Genomic DNA, 20,380 nt, shown 5'->3' with positions numbered 1-20,380 from the left:
GCTGCTGCAGCCGGAGGGGGTAGTGTCGAAGAAGTCCAAGAAAAAGAGCCAGGCGAACATGATCGAGAAAGAGCCCGTGCAGGGCTGCCGAGACTTCCCTCCTGAGGACATGCGCGTGCGCAGGCACCTCTTCGGCGTCTTCCACGAGACGGCCCGCAAATTCGGCTTCGAGGAGTACGACGCCCCGGTTCTGGAGTCGGAGGAGCTTTACATCCGCAAAGCAGGGGAGGAGATTACAGACCAAATGTTCAACTTTGTGACGAAGGGTGGCCACCGTGTCACACTGCGGCCGGAGATGACGCCGTCATTGGTGCGTCTGCAGCTCGCCAAGGGCCGCTCTCTGCTTCTGCCCGCCAAGTGGTACTCCATTCCGCAGTGCTGGCGCTACGAGGCCATCTCCCGCGGCCGTCGCCGTGAGCACTACCAGTGGAATATGGATATCGTCGGCGTGAAGAGCGTGGCCGCAGAGGTGGAGCTCGTGTGCGCCGCGTGTGCGGCGATGGAGTCGCTCGGCCTCACCGCGCAGGACGTTGGCGTGAAGGTGAACTCGCGCAAGTTGCTGCAGTGTGCACTCGCCGGCGCTGGCGTGCCGGATTCTCTCTTTGCTCCAGTGTGCGTGATCGTCGACAAGATGGAGAAGCTGCCTGAGGAACAAATCCGCGCGGAGTTAGAGGACCTGGCCCTGGATGGCCAGCAGGCGGATGACATCATCAGGACACTTAGTCTCAGGTCTGTGGACGACTTCGACAAGAACCTCTTTGACAAGAACGGCGCCCTCTCGGAGCTCGCGGAGTTCTTCTCGCAGATGCAGATGTACGGGTACGGCGACTGGATCCAGTTCGATGCGAGTGTTGTGCGTGGACTCGCCTACTACACCGGGATCGTTTTCGAAGCGTTTGACCGCAGTGGTGAGTTCCGCGCGATCTACGGAGGCGGCCGCTACGACAACCTCTTCACTCTGTACGGCAGCCCGCAGCCTATCTCGTGCGTCGGGTTCGGCTTTGGCGACTGTGTCATCATTGAACTGCTGAAGAAGAAGAAGCTGATTAACTCGCTGCCGCATAAGGTGGATGATGTGGTGATTCCGTTCAACGAGTCTCAGCGAGGCACCGCCTTGAAGGTATTGAAGCAGCTGCGTGACAAGGGCCGTAGTGCCGACATCATTATGGACTCCAAGAAGGTTGCTCAGACCTTCAGCTACGCGGATCGTATCGGCGCTGACCGTGCCGTGCTGATTGCGCCGGACGAAACGGAGAAGGGCATGGCGCGCGTGAAGATGCTGCGCGAGGGGCAGAGGGGCGAGGATGACCGTGGTGACCTTGTGCCCTTCGAAGACTTGTAGCCTTTGAAACTGCTGTCTTGTGCGCTTCCATCCGCATACTGGGGCGGCTGCATTCCCTTCTTTTCTCTCTTCTTCACGGTCCGTTGGCAGGCAGCATTACCGCCCCTTCTCCGAGGACGTTGCGCGCATATCTCTGTCGTGGCAACAACATCAAACACTTGTTTATGTGGGGTTATCTCTTCTCTGTTCTAGGGGCGGCCGCGCTCTCATTTCTTGTTTTCGCTTTCTCAGCGTTGTGCTACGTGTTGTCTCCTTTGTTGTTCCTCTCCACGCTAAGTAAGTGGGAAAGCCCGCACACTTATGGACCCGGTAAGATGCGGAGCAAGCACCTGTACGCACAACGATGCACGCACGGTACCATCACGGAGTGTGCACTTTATGTTCGTGCATGCTGCGCCAATTCGAATCGTTTATGAAAAAGGATAAGTAGCAGGTAGGACGAGGCGGGCTCTTCATGCAGCGTTGCAAGAGTCGCGCTTTGTCTCTTACCGTCGTACCTGTGCACGTTTTGCGTTGCCTCCCTCAGTATCCGTATCTACGACTCGAATCTCGATAAGGTGTAGCAGTGTGCATAACAACCCGCTTTCCTTCATGAGAAATGTGCGGCTTCCTCTCTGCTTTTTATCCCTCAACTTAGCCGCGTCCTAGCCCCTCCTGTCCCCTTCTCGCTTATTGACTACTTACATGCCACAAACACGTGACTATCAAAGTCCTTATGTGCCCGCTCTGGCGCAGTGTCCACCTCGCTTCCCATACCTCAAGACAGACGCAATGAGTGAGTATCAGCTAGATGTCGGTCTCTTGACGGTGACGGATGTGTCCACCGTGAGTGGGCCAATGCGCCGTGAGGAGGATCTCATGAGCTCTTGCACAAATTCACTCAAGGCGCTCCTTGGCGAGTTTGTCGATTTACCGACGGAGGTAAAGAAGACTAAGTACGAGAGTGCGATGACCTTAGTACAGCTGCCGCAGCCGGTGATGCAGCTGCCTCGCGAGAAGGCGCCGCCAAAGCCGAAGCCGCTCACCGCATGGCAGAAGTTTGCGCTCAAGAAGGGTATCGACATTCATCGCAAGAAGGCGAACCGCGTCTTTGATGAGGATCGCCAGGTGTGGAAGGACAAGTGGGGCAAGCGTGCTCGCGAGGACCGCGACAAGTACGACTGGCTGCGTGAGGTGAAGCCTGGGTACATGCCTGCCGAGGATGGCGGCGACCCGTTCCTGGATGACCGCCGCGCAAAGCAGGCTCGCCTAGAAAAGCAGAAGAAGAAGGAGGAGCACAACAAGCGCCGCACCGAGCACCTGATGCAGGCGCAGGAGGAGGTGAAGCACCTTTCGGCAGCTGCGCGAAACCTCGCCACGGCGTCCAACGGCAAGTTCGAAAAGACAAAGAAGTTTAAGAAGAACACAAAGCGTCTCGCTTGAGCCTCCCGGGATCACGAGTGCGTCGTGGCGGGAGTACGGCGTGCCGCGAGTGTACCTCATTCGCGCCTGCTTTTCGTAATGAAGTCGCGCGCTTTCTTGCTCGCCACATCTCCCAGTGGCGCAGAAGCTAGGCGGCCTTGTGTGTGTATGCGCGCTTGCACGTGTGTGCGTATGATGGGAGGAAGAAGGGGCTGCCCTCTCTCTCTCTCTCTCTGCTTCATTACAATCACTGACAGGGGTCTTGCACCCTCACTTGCGTTCTCCTGCCCACAGCAGAGATATTGTGAGTGCTCGACGCACGTACATACACGCAGACGCACTCCGCTGCGCGTTAGGCAACAAGCGAACGGGAGAGGGGAGCAAGGCGCCAAGCACTGCGACGATGCTTGACAGAAGCGTTTTTCTTTTTTTCTTCGTAACGCCCCATTGGTAACTCGAATAATGCGTTCCATTTTGTTTTGTGTATGCGTTGGTCGTTCTTGACATTATGAGGGAAACCACCGCACAAAGCACGCGCGGCATGAGTGGCACGCCCACTGCCGAAGCACATGGTGGACATCGTGACGTAGCGGAGGCTACTTGGCGATAGCGTGGTCTGGGGCGGAGAGCGTGAGATGCAGGTGTAAGCACGGCTGCACAAAGTGCGTCCCGTCTTTCTTTTGCGACTTCTATGGTCACCTTTGACGTGCTCGTCGACCTCAAGAGGCGAAGCCTCGCACGTGCCAGCGACCCATGGCTCCGTGGGTGCAGGTGCCCACTACTTCTTTTCGCCTTTTATCTATGCTCGTTGGGTAACTGCAATGTCTTGCCTCACTGTGTCTGTACATGTGACGGCGCTTCTTTGGCATTTGCGCCGCACGCACAGCACTCAGGGGCGGCTGAGATCTCTTTCCGTACGCCCGCGTGCTGGCGTGCCTTTTTCGTGCGTGTTTTGGTTCTGTTTTCATCATTCACGGGCACTGCGAGCGTAGCCACGCGCTCGAAATCACCGCTGCGGTCAGCGCAGACACAAATCTGCCTTTTCCCTCTCTCAGTTGCTTCTCGTTTTCTCCATAATTCATGGGCTCAAAGCACCCAAGGGGCAGCACCTCCGCACCTGCGCACGAGGAGGAGCAGCAGGCCCACGTTGACACAGAACATCACACCGAACCCCCTTCCTTCACAGCAGGGCCGGAGGTGGCAGAGATGCAGGTGACGGTAACTCCTACCATGCCGCCGACGTCGATGGAGCAGGCGTCTATGACGGTGTCGGGAGAGGGGCCGAGCACGCTTGCGGTTCCAAAGCAGCAACACCTGCGCCACAAGTCCTTCACGATGACGGAGGTGCAGCAACTGATTTCCGTAAACCCAGACCGCACGTTGGTGATCATTCGCGACAAGGTGTACGATGTGACCACTTTTCTCGCTTCTCACCCTGGCGGCAAGTCCGCGCTGCGGCGCAACAACGGCAAAGACGTGACGGACGCCTTCTTTAGCATGCACAGTGCGATGGCAGTGAGGAAGCTGCCTGATTTCTTGATCGGTGAGCTAGCGCCACCCGAGAGTACGTCTGCCGCTGGTGAAGAGACACCAACTGCTGCTCTCGTCCCTGCACGTTTGCGTATGGCCGACATCACGAAGGCTCTCAGCGAGGATCTGAACCGGATCATTCTTATTCTTTTCAGCGATGCCTATGACGTGACATCAATGCGCGACAAGCACCCTGGGGGCCTAAGCGTACTGGTGAACAACAACGGTCGCGAGTGCGGCGACACTTTTATGCGCATTCACGGCCTTCTGGCGAAGGAGATGGTGAAGCAGTTCTATCTGGGTCCAGTGGAGGGGCTGGCGCAGGGGAGGTCTCCGCTACGACCAGCGGTCGCGGCTGAGGTAGAATCCACCGCCATCACCCCTGCAGGACCCAAGGCTCAGTCCACTCGAATTTTGGAGATAGAGTCCGTGAACTCGACCGTCACCATCCGATACTTCACCTTTTCATGCCCCAAGCCACTCTACATGATTCCTGGCGGACACATCAAACTCTACAGCAATCTGCATGAGAAAGAGAGCCGCTTCTACACCCCATTCAAGACGGGCGTGTCGAGCTTCACGATTTGCATGAAGCACTACCCCAATGGCCGCACGTCTGGGTACCTCTTCGACCTAAAAGAAGGCGATGAGGTCTTCTTTGATGGTCCTCTTCCTCCCTCCTGGCAGCTCAACACCGATGCCGCTGTGCAGCGCGCTGCGCCGGAGGAGCGGCACGTGGTGCTCGTTGGTGGCGGAACCGGTATTGCACCTCTGTACTCCATGTCCTCCAACGCGCTCGAGACACAATTCTCCAGCGTCACCCTCGTCTGCTCCGTCCGCACACCAGATGATCTTATCTTGGCAACAGAGCTGCGTCAACTTGCCAACCGCTACTCAACGGCGCTACCGATTCAGAAGCACACGCTACGTATTGTGCTTCTCTTTTCCCGCGCGTCACCGCAGGATATATCAGTGGAGTCCACATCCTTCGCTTCGCACGTGCTCTGCGGCGGGCGCCTCACGGCGGAGTCGTTCAAGGGTACAGAGATCCACCCTGCGCAAGCGGTTGTTGTGTGCGGTCCTCCAACCTTCAACGATGCTGTGGCTGCAGCAGTGTTGGAGGCAGGCATCTGCACTGCCACACAGGTTCACCACCTGTAGGGGAGATGTGAAACGCAATAACAAGATGCACCGCAGGCAGCTGCTAGACATACGTGCGCCGAGTTAAAGTGAGCTTACGCGGGCCATTGAGTCACACAGGGGTGCATATTCTTATTTTGCTCTCCTTCCTCCTCTCACTCTTCGCGGCTTTTCACGGGCACATCGCCTGTGGTAGCGGCTGTGCAGCCTTACTGCAATGTGTCTGGGACTTTCTCTTTTCCCTTTCCTGCCATTCACTCACCCGTCACCCAGATGACGGGGGGTGGCGTCTCAGCGCGTGGCATCTCAGGGCCCAGTGCCCCCCCCCCCACTCTGTGCGGAAGCCACGCAGCCCCTCCTTCGTCTCTCCCCCTGCCCAATGCCGAGCCACCTCTGGTGGTGGCACGGTGAAGCGCCTGCCACATGGGGAGGTCAGAGCAATGTACCGCCCCACTGATGCCGGCGGTCGGGCCCTGGATAGCGCTGCGCCGGGGCGATCTGCGGCAGTGCACAGGCTTGCGCCACCCATATGGTAGGCGAAGCGTCAGCGTGACTCGAGCGTCTATCTCACCCCCGGCCCTCGCAAATACCTACTGGGGTCTGGGGGGCCTGAAGCACTGCGTGGCCACTGGCATAGTGGGGGAGCGGCTGTGAGGCGGCCTGCGGAGCGGGGGTGGCCAGAGTGTGAAGCAGGGTTCGTGCTCCCACGGCTGAGTCGGGCGCATTGCTGTATTGGCATGTGTGTAGCGCTGCTTTGCACCACGCGATGGAGTCTGTGACGGCGCCGGAAGACTGGGGAGGGGGGGGGGACAGCGTGGAGCTCGGCACGTATTCTAAGGCAGTTAAATGGACACACGTTAAACGATCGACAACGTATTTGACACTGAACGTAAATACGTGGAGAGAATAGCGGACCGTTACCGAAAGCAAGGCGTGAGTATGCTCATGTTATTCATCTTACGCTGCTGGGGAATATCCGCTCATGTACAAAAAGGGAAGGACTCTCCCTTCCAGGCCTGCTTGATTTTGTTGCGCGGCAATTTTAACTGTGCTGGTGCCCGAGTCGATGCTGGCTTAGCTCACACGTTGGATTGTATGTAGAAGAAAGAAACAACCCGAGGCAGGTGAGTGTACAAGAAAGATGCTAACGAGGCGGGCTTGCCTTCTCTCAGGAGGTGAGGCCGCATTTCCTCTCCTTGATTGGTTGTCTGCGCGTAGCTACCACACGAGCAGACACACTGCCCCTTATCAGTGGCCGTTCACCCGCACTCTCTTCTCCTTTTGTACCTCTTTGGTGCAGATGTCTGCTGGGATGAAGCGGCGCTGAAGAAGCGGATGTCGCCTGTAAAAGCGGCGGATTTTTGTTAGCTTCGCCGTTGCCCATCTCCTCTCTCCACGTCTCCTCGCGCTGCTTTTACCTCACCCATCAATGCCACCTCCCCCCCCCCCGCCTCTTCCGCCTCTCCCTTTCCCTCACCTCTTTTTTTGCACACAACCCATGGGACTGATACGTATCGTGTAGTTTGACGATCTGCATGCCTTGCGAGTGCTCGTGCAGTTCCGCAGGAACGAAGGAGGTAACGCGCTCTATTAGTGTGTCTGTGCGCCAGGGAACTTTTTTTGAGCGGGAAATAGCGTACATGAAATTAATGCGTGCGTGTGTGTGCGCGTCTGACCTCCCCTCCCTCCCGCGTTCTAGTTCACAATTTTCCCATAACCTCGCATATTCGGGACCCCTACTGCAAGCAACTACGAAAAGGACCAAACGAGGAAGTTAGCCAGCAACGAAAAACACGAAAGAAATCCCATCCCTGCGGCTTTTCTTTTCGGCACCAGCATCTCCGACCTCCTCTCCATACACAGGCGTGGCGCTCACCTCTCTGTTCGCTTACCACCGAGCCCCACCATCGTCAAGGACGCTTCGACATTGCTGCTGGTGTTTTCTCGTTTTGTTTTTCGACCACCGTTTCAACATCAGAACGAAAAAGAGCCCCAAGTGACTCTCAAACGGCGAGAAGGGAGAGGGGAGAGTTAGTGCGTCTTTTGGCCTTCCCCTTCAACTAACCTACCCTAACCAATCACACACATATACTCCCACTCTCTCGCGCTGTCAATCCATTTCGTTCTCTATCTCCTTTTATCTATCTGAGTCCTCGTAAGAGGAGTTGTGGTACTTGGATCCGTGCGACGCAACTGTTTTCGCCTTTTGCTGAAAAGGTGAGCGAAAGGGGAGACAAGGGGCGCCGCACGCTCTCGGCACTTTGCGTGACCTCCCTCCAAGAAGAGTAGGAGGAGCCCATCTTTTTTTGTTCGCGCTACCTCCTCTCTGTTCTTTGTCCTCTCCTGCTTTTCTCTCGGACTTGAGCACCTCGCGACTCTCTCACCGAGGTGGACTCTCTCTCCCTTTTCCTTTGCCTCGTAGTAGAGGAGAGGCAGTCAAACCGGGACACGGGGTGGTGCAAGAAAAAAAGAAAAGGAGAAGCGCAAAGAAAACAGCAATAGGGGATAGCTGAAACGCAAAGGCAGGAAGAGGATCATCCCAAGCCTCCTTTCCTACCTCGCTCTTCTTTTTCAGCCCTTTCTCACGTACTAAAAGGGCTGTGCGGGGGCAGGGTAATCTCTGCGGCGTTGCGGTCGGCTTGTGCTCTGAAGTGGTCGTGCGCCACCTCGACGTAGCAGAGCAGTGCCACGGCGATACATACAAAAGTCGTGCACAACGTGTTCAACAACAAACACGGAAACAAACTGCGAGATAGAGAAAGAGCGCAAATTGCGGTACGTATTGGTCCTTGTTTCTTTGTTTTTGGTGCTCGCAACTCCTTTTCTTTTTTTGTTTAGTTTATTTCTTGCTCCTCTGAGGCTGTTGTGTGTGTGTGTGTGTGTGTGTGTGTGTGTGTGTGTGATACTGTGCTGTTTTTTTTTTGTCGTTTCTACCTCTGCCTCTTGGACGTGCCGGTGTGCGCCTTCTGTGCATTTTGTTTTCCCTTTTTTTCTTGTCTTGAAGCAGTCTATCAAAAGCGTTGGTACGAAACAGCAGGAGGAGCATAGCACGGACAGGCGCGGCGAGCACACAAACTGAAGGCGAGAGAGGAGGAAGGGTGAGCCGAAGTGGAGCACAAAGAGTGCAGTAGAGATCATTAAGCGCTCACTCTGTGCGTGTGCACATCGACTCGTCGCACTTGCATGCGGGGGTAAGTTATAAGCACACGAACAAACATCTGTGGGGGAACAAAAAAATTTATAGAGTCACGGCTGCTTTGTAGTCTTCCGTCCTTTCGCACCTCGCCTTTCACTTTGGCCTGGTGTGCATGCGTGTGGTTGTGTTCATCTCCGCCTTCCCCAGCTTCTCCTCTGGAGCGCCTTCGTCTTCTGCCTTGATTGCGCCAACCCTGCACCCGTTTTATCTCGATTCCCTGTCTTCTATATTTTGACTATCTTCGTTTTCTCCGAGGTCTTGTCTCCCTCCCTCCTACGTTGCTCGCCTCTTATTTCCCACCCCCTCTCTCGTTTATTTGTCTCGCTTTTCATTTTTTTTGTGTTTTTGCGTGTGCTGGCCAAGGAGTAGGAGAGCAGCGGGAAGAAGAGACATACGCAAGTACCCCTTTCCACCCCAGGTGTATCACCTACGGCAGCTGATACGACGGCGTATCTTGCGTATCTCTGTCCTCTCCCCTCTTCTCTCTTTCCTCATCCTTTCCTTTGCTTGCTTCTTTTCCCGCTTTTGGTTTGTTTTACTTTTTTTTTTAGCCGTCTTGTTTTCTTCCGCCCCCCCCTCCCCCCATTGAGCACCCCTCCCACATTCCTTCTCTTCCCCCCTCTCTCTTTCTGTTCGACTTGTTTGTCTCTCCTCTCGATTTCTCTCTGTCGGCTCTCTCTTCTTTCACGTTTTTTTTTTCGTTACGTGTTGTGTGTTCATTCTCATTCGCTGCTGCTGCCGCTCTCTCTTCCGTTGTCGTGTCGTATGTTTGTCTTCTTTAGCTGCACGCGCGCGTGTGTGTGTGTGTGTGTGTGTTCTTCCTCTTTTGTGGCGGAGCGGGAACTCCCGTGGGCTTGGGTCGCGAAGCGCATTTCGCCCCCCCCTCCCCTCCCCTCCCGTTTCGCTTTTCCTAGGACGGCTCTGTTCTGTCCGCTTTAGTGTGTGTGTGTGTGTGTGTGTGTTTTCTCCTCTACGACGCTTTTCCGTGCTCTCTAGTACCACAGAAAATACCGCATCTCTCCCTCTCTCGCTCTTCGCATGTATGCGCCTTTTCTCCCTGTTTTTCTTTTTTTTTTGGTTGATTTTACTTGGCTCTCCCGCCGTTCTCTCGGTTGCCTCACGCGCGTTCCATTACCACCTGCTACACTCCTCCTTTCAGTTCTCCTCGGCTTTACTTTTTCCGACCCTCTCTCCTCTTCCCGTTTGGCGCCTCCTTGTTGTCGCCGTTTTCTCGCTCCTCGAGTCTGCGCCGCTTCTCCGGTCAGCCGTGTGCGTCTCTCTCTCTTTCGTCGACGAAGCGAGAGAGTACTTCAAAGAGGAGGGAGGACAGAGAAGCAAAGCGCCAGGCGCTGCCTCAGCCACACACCCACCACCCGGACTCACGTGGGTGCCTACTTGTGCATCCATACGTTCCAGTTTGTGTGTGGGCGTGCGGGGCCTGTGTCGGGGACGGGCTCGTCTTCCCCCTTTTTCTTTCTCCCGCCTTCGCTGGCTCCCTCTTTGTGGACGTGAGGCTGCGTTGTCTTTTTCGCCGGGTTTCAAAAGTCAGTGTTCAGAGCATTCGGGCCAGTGAAGATGCACTCTCGACAAAATGTAGGCTACGCGCGGCCGGGCGGGGTCGACATTGACCTCCCCACAGAGGGAAGCATCCCCATCTCTCGTGGCTGTACCGCCTCCCGGCGTATCGTCAGATCGCTCAAGAATCCGCTGGCGTGCGTGATGCAGCTGGTACCGCTGGACAGTGGCGAGAACAGTCGCCCACCTCATCTGCTTTCACGCTTCAACACGGCTAGCATCCCGAGTGAGGCTTCCGTGAGCGAGGTGCGCAGTGAGCTGTGCAGTGTTGCAATGGAGGAGCAGACGGAGGATTCGACATCGTCGTTCTTCGACCATCGACGCTTACGGCATGGTGGAAAAGTAAGCAGCTCCATGAGCCGCAGCCGCGCATCACGGGTGGGGCACGAGATCCGTGCGCGTATGCGCCGCAGCTTTCCCAGCGGTAGCAGTCGCGAGGTAGAGGAGAGTTTCCCCAGCTACAGCGATGACCCCTCTTTCTACGCGTGCGACTCCGACGCGTCTTCGAACTCTGCAGAAACGGAGGGCTCCAGTCATAGCATGTCCTACACAGCCATCTCGGAAAGTGTACCGAGCTGCAGCCTCACCGGCCTGACTGAGAATAAATACGCCGCCACTGGATGGGCGAGCCGTTTCCGCAAGCCCAACGTCCCACCTCCGCATAGGGAGTCGAACAGCTTTGGTAGCATCTTCGGCTCCGGCGGGATTGACCCATACAACGGTGCCAGCGTCAACGCACACCACCAGGCACGCGACAGCGCCGCCGCGGATGTAGCAGTGGGGATAGCGGCAGAGCCTCGCATAGCGGCTGCTGTTCCGCAGAGGGACCCGCCCGTGGTCGTTATCTCCCCTTCCGCATCTAGTGCGCGGGCAAACACCGCTCGAACCTCGCATGTCGCTGCATCCACAGCAGCACAGAGCGCTCCAAGTGCCTCGGCGGCGCGGCTCTGCGACGGGGGATTACAGTTCACCGACGACAACTCTTCTGCGGGCCAGGGTACGGATCGCGGCAGCCCTCTGAGTAACTCCCTCGGCCAGCGGCCACGGGTACAAAGTGTCAAACTGCTGGAACGTGTCGGACGTGGCACATTCGGCGATGTTTATAGGGCCCAGGACCTGGACAGCGGGAACATCATTGCCGTGAAGGAGATTATTGTGCCGCACGACTTCACCAAGGACGTGGAGAAGCAGTTGGCTGCTCTCGAGTCGGAGATTCGCGTCATGCGTCGACTGCACCATCCTCACGTTGTGACTTATCTAGGCGCTGTGCGCGAGAACAACTCCCTTCGCATTTTCATGGAATTTGTAGGGGGTGGCACTGTGGGCAGCAAGCTGGAGAGCGTCGGCGGTCTCTCCGAGGAAAAGACGCGCGACTACACGGCCCAGCTGCTAGAGGGGCTCGAGTACCTGCACGTCTCGCACATCCTTCATCGCGACTTGAAGGGTGATAACCTTTTCCTCACAGAGGACGACCAGCTCAAGCTGGGCGACTTTGGGCAGAGCAAGGAGTTGGCGGACACCCTCATCACGCGGTCCGTGCAAGGCACTCCAAGCTTCATGTCACCCGAGATGATTGCCTGCTCTGGATACTCGTTTGAGGCCGATGTATGGTCGGTGGGGTGCTGCGTCATCCAAATGCTCACTGGCAAGCCGCCGTTCGCGAACCTCGACAACCAGATGGCGGTGATGTTCGCCATCATCAGCTCCAAGATCGAGGATCAGATTCCGGCATGCGCCTCCGAAGGCGCGAAGGACTTTATTCGCATGTGCACCAAGACCAACATCAAGGATCGGTGGACCGCCTCGCAACTGCGTCGGCACCCTTGGCTCCTCGGACAAGGCGCCCCAGCGGCCGTCACAGCATCCGCAGCGCTGACCAAGGCTGCCGGTGAGCGGAAGGAGGGCGCTGGTCACAAGCCCATCGCCGCGCACCCGCCGCTGAAGACTAAAGAGCCGGCGCACCCAAACCCGCACCCTGGCAAGCCTCCTCGCTCCATTCTTTTAGACGCCACCGCCCTTCGCCTTCGCAAGGGTGGCGACGACATGACGAAAGATCCGAGCAGCAGCAGCCCCGGTGGGTATCAGTACTCACTCGAGGACGAGACGGGCGACCATGAGGCGGGCGGTACTACGAGTAGTAACCTTTCTTCCCCTCAAAGCGAGACACTGAGCTCCAAAAACGCGGTGGTGACCAGGCATGCGGGCATCCCTTTTTCGGGGTCGTCCCCACTCAGCGAAGGTGCGTCGATGGAAAGCCATCACGGGTCACCTATGGCGTTACCGGAGGCTTTGCCAGGTGGAGGGCGGCTACACCGCACGCGCGTGAGTGCCCGTAGGGCGACCCCGGGGCAAGGTGATTCGCTAGTGATGATGGGACAAGAGGGTAGTGGTGGCAGCGGTGCACGAGGGCGGAGGAAGTCGCCACCGGAGCCGGCGCAGCGGCCGCAACGGCCTGCGCAGCTGCACAAAGAAAGATCGCCACGCCAGCGAGCGTTGGTGGCGGGAAGCGCCGCGGCTGTAGTGTCTTCGTCGAAGAGACGATCGAACCCGAGCCCGGTGCCACGCGCTCTTAACACACCTGTTCATAACCGGACCAACCTCAGCACTTCTCCCAGCAAACAGCGTGCCGATCTTCGACCGGCAGGCTCGTCGATCTACCGTGTCTCGAGCGTTGCCAACCAGTCGAGCAGCACCACACCGAACAGAACTTCTTCCCCCGGAAAGAAGCGCCAAGCGACGGCGGCACGGGCAACTGGCCATGCACTGAAAGACGATCACAAAGCGTAGCCGGCGCGGTACGCGCCCATATGCGCACGTATAGGTGTCGCTCTGAGAGGCTGCGTACCCTTGCTGTCGCGTGCTGTTCACTCGGCTGCGTGATGCTATCCATGGCCACCACTCTCCGATATGCAGTTTTCCTCGCTCTTTTCTTCATATCACCATTGTTCATTTTAGGCGTTCACTTCCGTGGCTCCCTACTGTTGCGTGTACGTGTGCGTTTTTTTTTGTTTTTGTTACCTTTCAAGGGCTGAGATGCGGATCGTCCTTTGGTGGAACGCCGGTGGTGGAGATGTATGGCATTTTGAAAAAGTCGCGCGCATGCTGAAGGTAGAAAGAACGGAGCGTTCTCCTTGCGTCCTTTCCTGTGGTTGGCGTACTCCAGCGTGAAGCTGTTAATGCTACATTGCTGCCCACGCTGCTCCTTCATGACTCATGGAAGTGGGTTTATGTATGCGTGCGTGTGAGGGGGTGTGCTCTGTGACTTGCTGCTACAGTTACGTGCTGTGATGTATGGTGGTCTCTTTTTCTTTGTACTTTGCCTGTTTTTTTTTCAAGCGTGTTTGTGTACGTGTTTCCCTCTTGCTTTTTGAAATCTCCATATATATATATATATACATATACATGTATATCCACCGCTGTCGTTTTATCTGCGTGTGCGCGTTACGCTGGTAGGTGTGTGCTCCCCTTCCGCATCTTCCTTTTCCCGCACCCTCCTCTCTCTCCTTCCTTTCTCGCCTTCCTCCCGCTTCTGCTGCTTGTAGATTTACTTCTTTTTTGTTGTGTCTCTTCTCTCCTCGACTCGGTTGCGCAAAGTTCAGCATCGTTCCTCCTCCCCGATAGGGCGTAGTTGTCTTTCTCTTTTCTGGATTTCATTATTGGGAGGTGATGGGCGGCAGCTGCGGGCCTTAGCACTTTGATAGTGTGCTTCTTTTTTCAGAGGTGCAGCGGGCGTCGGCGCACCCCCTCAATTCCCGTGTTTCCGGCTCTCCCCTCCTATTCTCCCCGCCCTCCTGTTCTCCCTTCTCCCCCTCCACCCGTGTTGCTGTACGTATAACACAATAGGTGAAGAGGAAAGAGCAAAGAAAAACGAACAGCCGCATTTCTGTTTTCACACCTCCCGCCTCTTCTGTCTCCCCCTTCTCCCGCTCTTGAGGTATCTTCTTCATTTCTTGGTGGCTTCTTTTCTCCTCTCTCCACGCAGCTGGCATGCGCCGACCCTCCCCCTTGCTCTTTCCCCCGCGTAGACGCACGCATATGCACTCCCAATGAAGAAGATAGGGCCCCGAGAACGGGGAGAGGGCGAGAAGGCAAGGAGGAGTATCAATGTGGAGAAGACGGAGAGAACGAGCGTCGCTGAGCGTTTCCCTATGCACGGCGCTGAACTTCTTCTTTCTCTTTCTGCGTGTATTGCTCGGGCGGTGCTGCGGCCTGCTTCTGTTTCTCTCTCTTTTTTCGCCCCTTCTATTCGATCACGTCTCGCCCTTCTTCAGCTCGCCGCCAACTCCACACAGCACACGAGGGGAGCTTGCGTGTCCCACGCCAAGAAAGGACGAAGCTGTGAAAGAGACGGTCAGCTGCCCCCACTGCTTTTCTCTCACCTTCCCTCTCCTCTCCCAACACAATGAACCCACAGCGACGGGCGGCGTGGCGTATTTCTCTCCAAAGGCGTTTCACCCCTTTTATACGCAGCGCCTCTTGAGAGAGCTCAAAGGAGAGAGGGGCACACACAACAGGAAAAAGACGCGAATCGAAACACCAACCAACCAGCTGACAACAGCCAGCGCAGCCCCCAAAAGGAATGATGAGAGGGATTGAAAAAGGTGGAGCAGCGATCAACAGTCATCGTGGTGTGATCGGCCCTTTTCACACAACGTTTTATAGTACCTGTGCCGTGGTTTCTTTCGATTGGAGCTGTCACATTGAATGCACATCTGCATCGTGGTTCGTCGTTCTTGAGTATGCGTCCCTTCTTATTACTTGTCTGTGCTTCGGTGGCTTCTGTCGCTCACACCCCTTTTTTATTGTCGGACTTGTATACATTTCTCCACCGCCAAAACAAAACACAAACACAAACAAAAAACGCGCACGCACGCCTTCCCCCCTTGTTGTGCAGCGGGAGAAAAGGGTGAAAAACAACAAAAAACAAGACTCCCAACGGCTATGCGTGCCTTCCCCTGTCCCCTCTGTCTTCGTGATGGTCTTCCTTTGTGTGTGTGTTTGCAAGTGTGCCCCCCCCCCCACAGAACCGTGTCGCTTCTTTCTCTCATTTTGCCGATTGCTCTTCCCTCCGCCTTCCATCCTTTTCCTTTGATTCCGGCTCCCTAATTGATCATTGTCGAGGCCAAGATGTGTGCTGCCGCATGTCTTCCACCGCTCCTTGCATCGATGTGTGTTGAACACGCACATACGCAAGCTTAACGTTCGAGATAAGTTCTTGCACACAGGCATTTTTACACTAGCACTTGTTCTCTCCGTCCAGCACGGGCTTCGCTGTGAACCCACCCCCTCCCCCAACCTCTCTTCAGTGCACTGTCCTCCTCTCCTCCTCCGCCCTTTCGTTTTCCCCGTTTTAGTTGTGTCGACGCCTGCGGAGCAGAAAAGAGTGAAGGGGGTGGAGCGGAGCCTTGTGGTTGGTCTGCCCTTGTTCGTTTTACTGCTGTGGTGGTGGTGGTCTTTGCCCTCCACTTCGCTCTCATTTTGGCTGTTTTGGTCTTGTATCACTCTCTTCCTAGCTCGAGACTGCAGCACGGCTCTCTCTTTTCTCTTTCCCCCTCCCTCCTTCTTTGTGTGTGTGTGTGTGTGTCCCTTTTCCTCTGTGTAGGGTTTTTTTTCTCTTCTGCGCTTCATGTTTTCTTGTTTGCCTTCTCCAGACATGTGTATGCGTGCCAGTACATGTGGGTGCGCCGCCAGTCTGTGAGTACGTTGTTTTAGTTCCTACCGGGTTTCTCGCGTCCCTTCATCTTCAGCCATGCTACGTTTTTTTTCATATATATATATATTTTTTTTTTTTTGATACCCCACAGCCTCCCCCGTCTCCCCTTATTCCGCTACAGCGCACAAGGCTGTGCCACAGTGGTGAGAGTTTCTGCTCCTCTTACGCCTCTATCGTTTATAGAACCCTTTACGGGCGGATGGCGGTGCGAGGGTGGGCGCTGAGGGGAAAAGAAGAGGATGGAGATGTCCGAAAAAGAGAGGAAGGGGAGAGTTTCCACGTGTTGGAGTAGGCCTCTCTCTCCTCTCTCTTAAACTGACTGCATGAGCAGCTGTCCTCGAGGGGGGTGGGGGCTTCTTCCCTTCCCCTCCCCTCTGTAGATGTTGGGCGTAGATGTTCTTTGGCCTCACTTGTCTCCTCCACCTCCGGCATCGCCCCACTTACGCGCTTTTGTTTTTCACCGAATATGTGTCGTTGTTTGTGTGATGCTGCGCGTCTGTTCGAGGCTTGTCTGCTTTTCTTTTCCACCGCACCTTCCCGCTGTTTTGTGGTTGTGCTGTCGGTGCACCTCTTTTTTTTGTTGTGGGACCCCCTTTTTCTCCTTCGTCTCTATTATAGGATGCGTACTGGACTCCTTTGAGCATAGTGCGACGAACACCTTGGATATATTGTGTCCGCGCGTCCCGTTTACATATACAGGCGTTTTTTTTTTGTGCTGTTCCCGTGCCCCTCCTTTTTTTTTGTATGCATTGAATACACACCGCAATCTATTGGAAGTACATTTCTTCTCCCCCTTCTCTTCCGTCGCTGTCCCTTTACTGTTTTTGTTTTTGGGTCTTTTGTTTGCTTTTCCCTCTTTGGTGCAGCTCGTCTTCCCTGTGTTTATCCCCCCCCCCGCCCCCCCACCCCTTCGTTTTTTTTTTTTGGTTTACCCTTTGGCCCTCTTTTTCGTTTGGTAACTTCCGCCCCTCCTTCCCTCCTATCTTTGCTTTTGCGTTTCCCACGGCATTTTTTTTTTCGCTCCGTGTCTGTACGTTGGCACCGGGAAAGCACGCCAGGGTGAGACAGATAAATGAACCGCTTTCTTTTTTGGTTCAACGTGTGTCCATTTAACTGCCTTAGAATACGTGCCGAGCTCCACGCTGTCCCCCCCCCTCCCCAGTCTTCCGGCGCCGTCACAGACTCCATCGCGTGGTGCAAAGCAGCGCTACACACATGCCAATACAGCAATGCGCCCGACTCAGCCGTGGGAGCACGAACCCTGCTTCACACTCTGGCCACCCCCGCTCCGCAGGCCGCCTCACAGCCGCTCCCCCACTATGCCAGTGGCCACGCAGTGCTTCAGGCCCCCCAGACCCCAGTAGGTATTTGCGAGGGCCGGGGGTGAGATAGACGCTCGAGTCACGCTGACGCTTCGCCTACCATATGGGTGGCGCAAGCCTGTGCACTGCCGCAGGTCGCCCCGGCGCAGCGCTATCCAGGGCCCGACCGCCGGCATCAGTGGGGCGGTACATTGCTCTGACCTCCCCATGTGGCAGGCGCTTCACCGTGCCACCACCAGAGGTGGCTCGGCATTGGGCAGGGGGAGAGACGAAGGAGGGGCTGCGTGGCTTCCGCACAGAGTGGGGGGGGGGCACTGGGCCCTGAGATGTCACGCGCTGAGACGCCACCCCCCGTCATCTGGGTGACGGGTGAGTGAATGGCAGGAAAGGGCAAAGAGAAGGCAGGGCAGTAAGCAAGCAGACGCGTGCTCTCGCCGCTTCTTGTGATCTCTCTTGTTCTGTTTCCTCTCTTTTTCCGCATCCACCGCCTCCTCTTCTCCCCTCTCGACACTCATCAGGTCCCTCGCCCGTCCATTCGCCCATCGAATTGCGGCTGTATCTTACTTGCGCGTGTTTTTCTCTAGCGTCACGTGGCGACGTCGAGGCCCGCAGCTTCTATTTTTTTTGTTTTTGTGCGCTTTAAAGTCTTCCTTTTATTTGCATTGACTTTGTTCGTGGTGCGAACATGGAACATGCGGCTTTGTCTTGTCGGCTTTTGTTTTGCCGTTGCGTTGATGTCTCTTTCCCTTTGCGTGTGTCGTCTCTCTCTCTCTCTCTCTTGCCATATCTTGTTGTTCCTCCTCCTCGTTGCTTTACCTTGCCACTCACACCCCTCTCTCTGTCGTGGTTACAGCTGTCGGCGTAATGTGTTCGTGTTGCTGTTATTATCATGAATATTATTATTTTTCTTTGCGTTTCGCTGCCGGTCATCTTCTTACAGTCTTCTCTCGTATTGCTCGTGCGCTCATCTCCGCTTTTTTTTTTTCGGCCCCTCCTCTCCCCCCCCCTCTCTCTCTCTCTCTGTCTTCCCCTTACCTACCCCTACCCGTGCTCTCTCTCGCTTACAATCCCGTGTTGTTCTCTTTGTGCATACGAACACACACACGCACACACACACACACAAGCAAAAAGCAACGCAACAGCAACCACTAGAACGCTTCCACGCGGTGGCGTGCACTCACCTGCCCCTTTCTTGCACCCTCCGCATCGTCTTTGCGCACGTGTTCTGGTGGGCAGTGTCGGGGGTGGTGGTGGCGGTGGTGACGCCCACGTGTGGAGCAGCCAAGGAAGCAACGAGAGACACTAAAGTAAAAGCGTGAAACGACGCAAGCAAACAAACAAAAAGGATGTCGCACATTCATAGTCAAGTGTAGTGAGGGAGGCGGCAGAGCTGGGAGGAGTTTCCCAAGGGTGTGCGAGGGGAGAGGCCGACGTCCCCTTACCCTTCCCCTCCCCCACGTTTTCTTCCCCCTTCCACAAAAGGAAAAGCGGGCGCGCAGACACACAAGCACAAACAGCGCCACACAATGTGGCGCCAATCTCTCACCGCATCGGCTGCAGTACACTGATGTCGACGGACGTCTGTTGCTCACGTCTCCCAAGTCATCGATGCACATTTTTGTTCCCTTGGCGCGCGCGTCCGCGTCTTTCTTCCTTTCCATCTCTGTATGTGGTGCTCTTTAGCCGGTTTGTGCCTCTATTGTGTGCTCTCTTCCTCTCAGTTGTGTGTGTGCGTGTCGTCTTTTGGGTTGTTGTTTCCCTCTTCTGTTTATGTCTTCGTCGCCTCTTGCTCTGCGTGTTCCCTTTCGCTTTTTTCGTTCTCTGCATCTTTGCTTCACCGCCAACTCGCCGTCTGAACATGTATCCGTATCCCTCACTCCTTACCTGCAATCTCCACTCCCAAACATGTAAACTGAAGCAGAGAATCGAACAACAATCATCGAAGCAGCCTATCGCGCCGTCAGCACTGAAGGGTTGGCGAGCGCGAATGTGGCATGGCTTGTAGCGCGCAATCGGCTCTAGGATGGACTCTGCCTCGACGACGGGGGAAGGACGTCGGTGGAGCAGCCCTGCCGTACTTCTACGTACTCCCTGATGCAGGCGGATAGGCGTGCGCTCTCGCTAACCAAATCTCCCCCCTTTCCTCTGATGCGATCCCGTATCGCCCCGCCGCACATCATGGAGTGCACACAGAGTGTCACGCGTGTTGTGCGCGACGGTGGGGCCGCTGAGAGTGCTTCGCTCATTACGGCAACATCCGATGATCCTTGCTGGAGCCGTAGCGAGAGGGAGCAGGGCGCGTCATGCACACCCAGATGAAGCACACAAAGTGCTTGGTCTTTCTCTCTTACCGCTCTCTTTTTACCTTCCCTCTCTGGCCATGTCTGCATTCGTGCTCTTCTCACTAGCATAGTGAGAACTCTGTCGTCGTTGCATGTCTGCTCTTTTACATCTTGCAACGTAGTGTTTGACTTTCGGTTGGCAGCTGCACTGCTACACGATCTCTGCGTGTCTCACGCGCTATGCGCGCGTCAAACGGTGGCAGAAATCATCGACGCAGAGGACGGCGGAAAGGAAGACACGGCATCACGGCTTCAGGTGCTCTGAGGCTTCGTCCTGCAAGGGGGACGGCGTAAAGCTACAAGAGGGGGCACCGCAGAAACGACACACACACACACACACACACACACACGCTTAAGAGCAAGGCGAACATAGCACTGCGTTCCCTTCCGACACGACAACAGCACCACGCACTGCCGGTGTGCTCTTTCTTTCCCTCTGATACAGGTCTCACTCGCTAATTCCACAGGAGTGAGTAAGGGAGAGAACGCTGGAAGGCGAACTCGCTTGTGTGTTCCCCTAACCCGGTCGAAGGTGTGTGAAACCATCACTGAGAGTCGTCTTCCGGTGCCTCAAGGCCTTCCTGTTTATCTTACCCCCTACACTTTGCGTTTACCTTGAGGAGTCTGCGAAATCGAACGAAAGCCAGAGAGACAAGCAGTGAGGTGAGCGATCAAACACCGGTTTCTCTCTCCCCCTCCACGCACGGGGGCACCTCTCCCGATCGCCTGCTGGCCTGTTGTTTTTCGTTTAGTGCTGCAGGTGTTGAGTTCACGTCCTTTCTCCTGGCGTTCTCTTCGTCGAGAGATGGCGACTGTCAA

General features: G+C 55.8%; 4 protein-coding genes across 4 annotated transcripts in view; all 4 read left to right on the top strand.

The window, feature by feature from the left end:
• The window catches only part of LMJF_30_0630 (putative histidyl-tRNA synthetase), a gene marked incomplete at both ends in the record, with an annotated part of 1,422 nt that extends 80 nt beyond the window's left edge, over positions 1-1,342 (top strand). The window contains one exon of the mRNA XM_001684601.1: positions 1-1,342. This exon is cut by the window's left edge and continues 80 nt beyond it. Coding sequence (XP_001684653.1) covers positions 1-1,342 — 1,342 coding nt within the window.
• A 684-nt stretch (positions 1,343-2,026) lies between these two features.
• On the top strand, positions 2,027-2,764 carry LMJF_30_0620 (putative ribosome biogenesis regulatory protein (RRS1); the record flags this gene model as incomplete). Its single annotated transcript, XM_001684600.1, has 1 exon — positions 2,027-2,764. One exon carries the CDS (start codon positions 2,027-2,029, stop codon positions 2,762-2,764), a length of 738 nt encoding a protein of 245 aa, XP_001684652.1.
• Positions 2,765-3,823: 1,059 nt separating this feature from the next.
• Positions 3,824-5,434, top strand: LMJF_30_0610 (putative nitrate reductase; the record flags this gene model as incomplete). The annotated part of the gene is made up of 1 exon (XM_001684599.1): positions 3,824-5,434. The coding sequence occupies one exon, from the start codon at positions 3,824-3,826 to the stop codon at positions 5,432-5,434; it is 1,611 nt and encodes a 536-aa protein (XP_001684651.1).
• A 4,750-nt stretch (positions 5,435-10,184) lies between these two features.
• Positions 10,185-12,971, top strand: LMJF_30_0600 (putative protein kinase; the record flags this gene model as incomplete). Its single annotated transcript, XM_001684598.1, has 1 exon — positions 10,185-12,971. One exon carries the CDS (start codon positions 10,185-10,187, stop codon positions 12,969-12,971), a length of 2,787 nt encoding a protein of 928 aa, XP_001684650.1.
• Between the last annotated feature and the right edge of the window lie 7,409 nt (positions 12,972-20,380).

The sequence above is a fragment of the Leishmania major genome, chromosome 30, assembly GCF_000002725.2.
Source record: "Leishmania major strain Friedlin complete genome, chromosome 30".
Taxonomy (NCBI): Eukaryota; Euglenozoa; class Kinetoplastea; order Trypanosomatida; family Trypanosomatidae; genus Leishmania; species Leishmania major.
The sequence above is the reverse complement of the archived record's forward strand: the minus strand, read 5'-3'. Positions and strand labels throughout refer to the sequence as shown.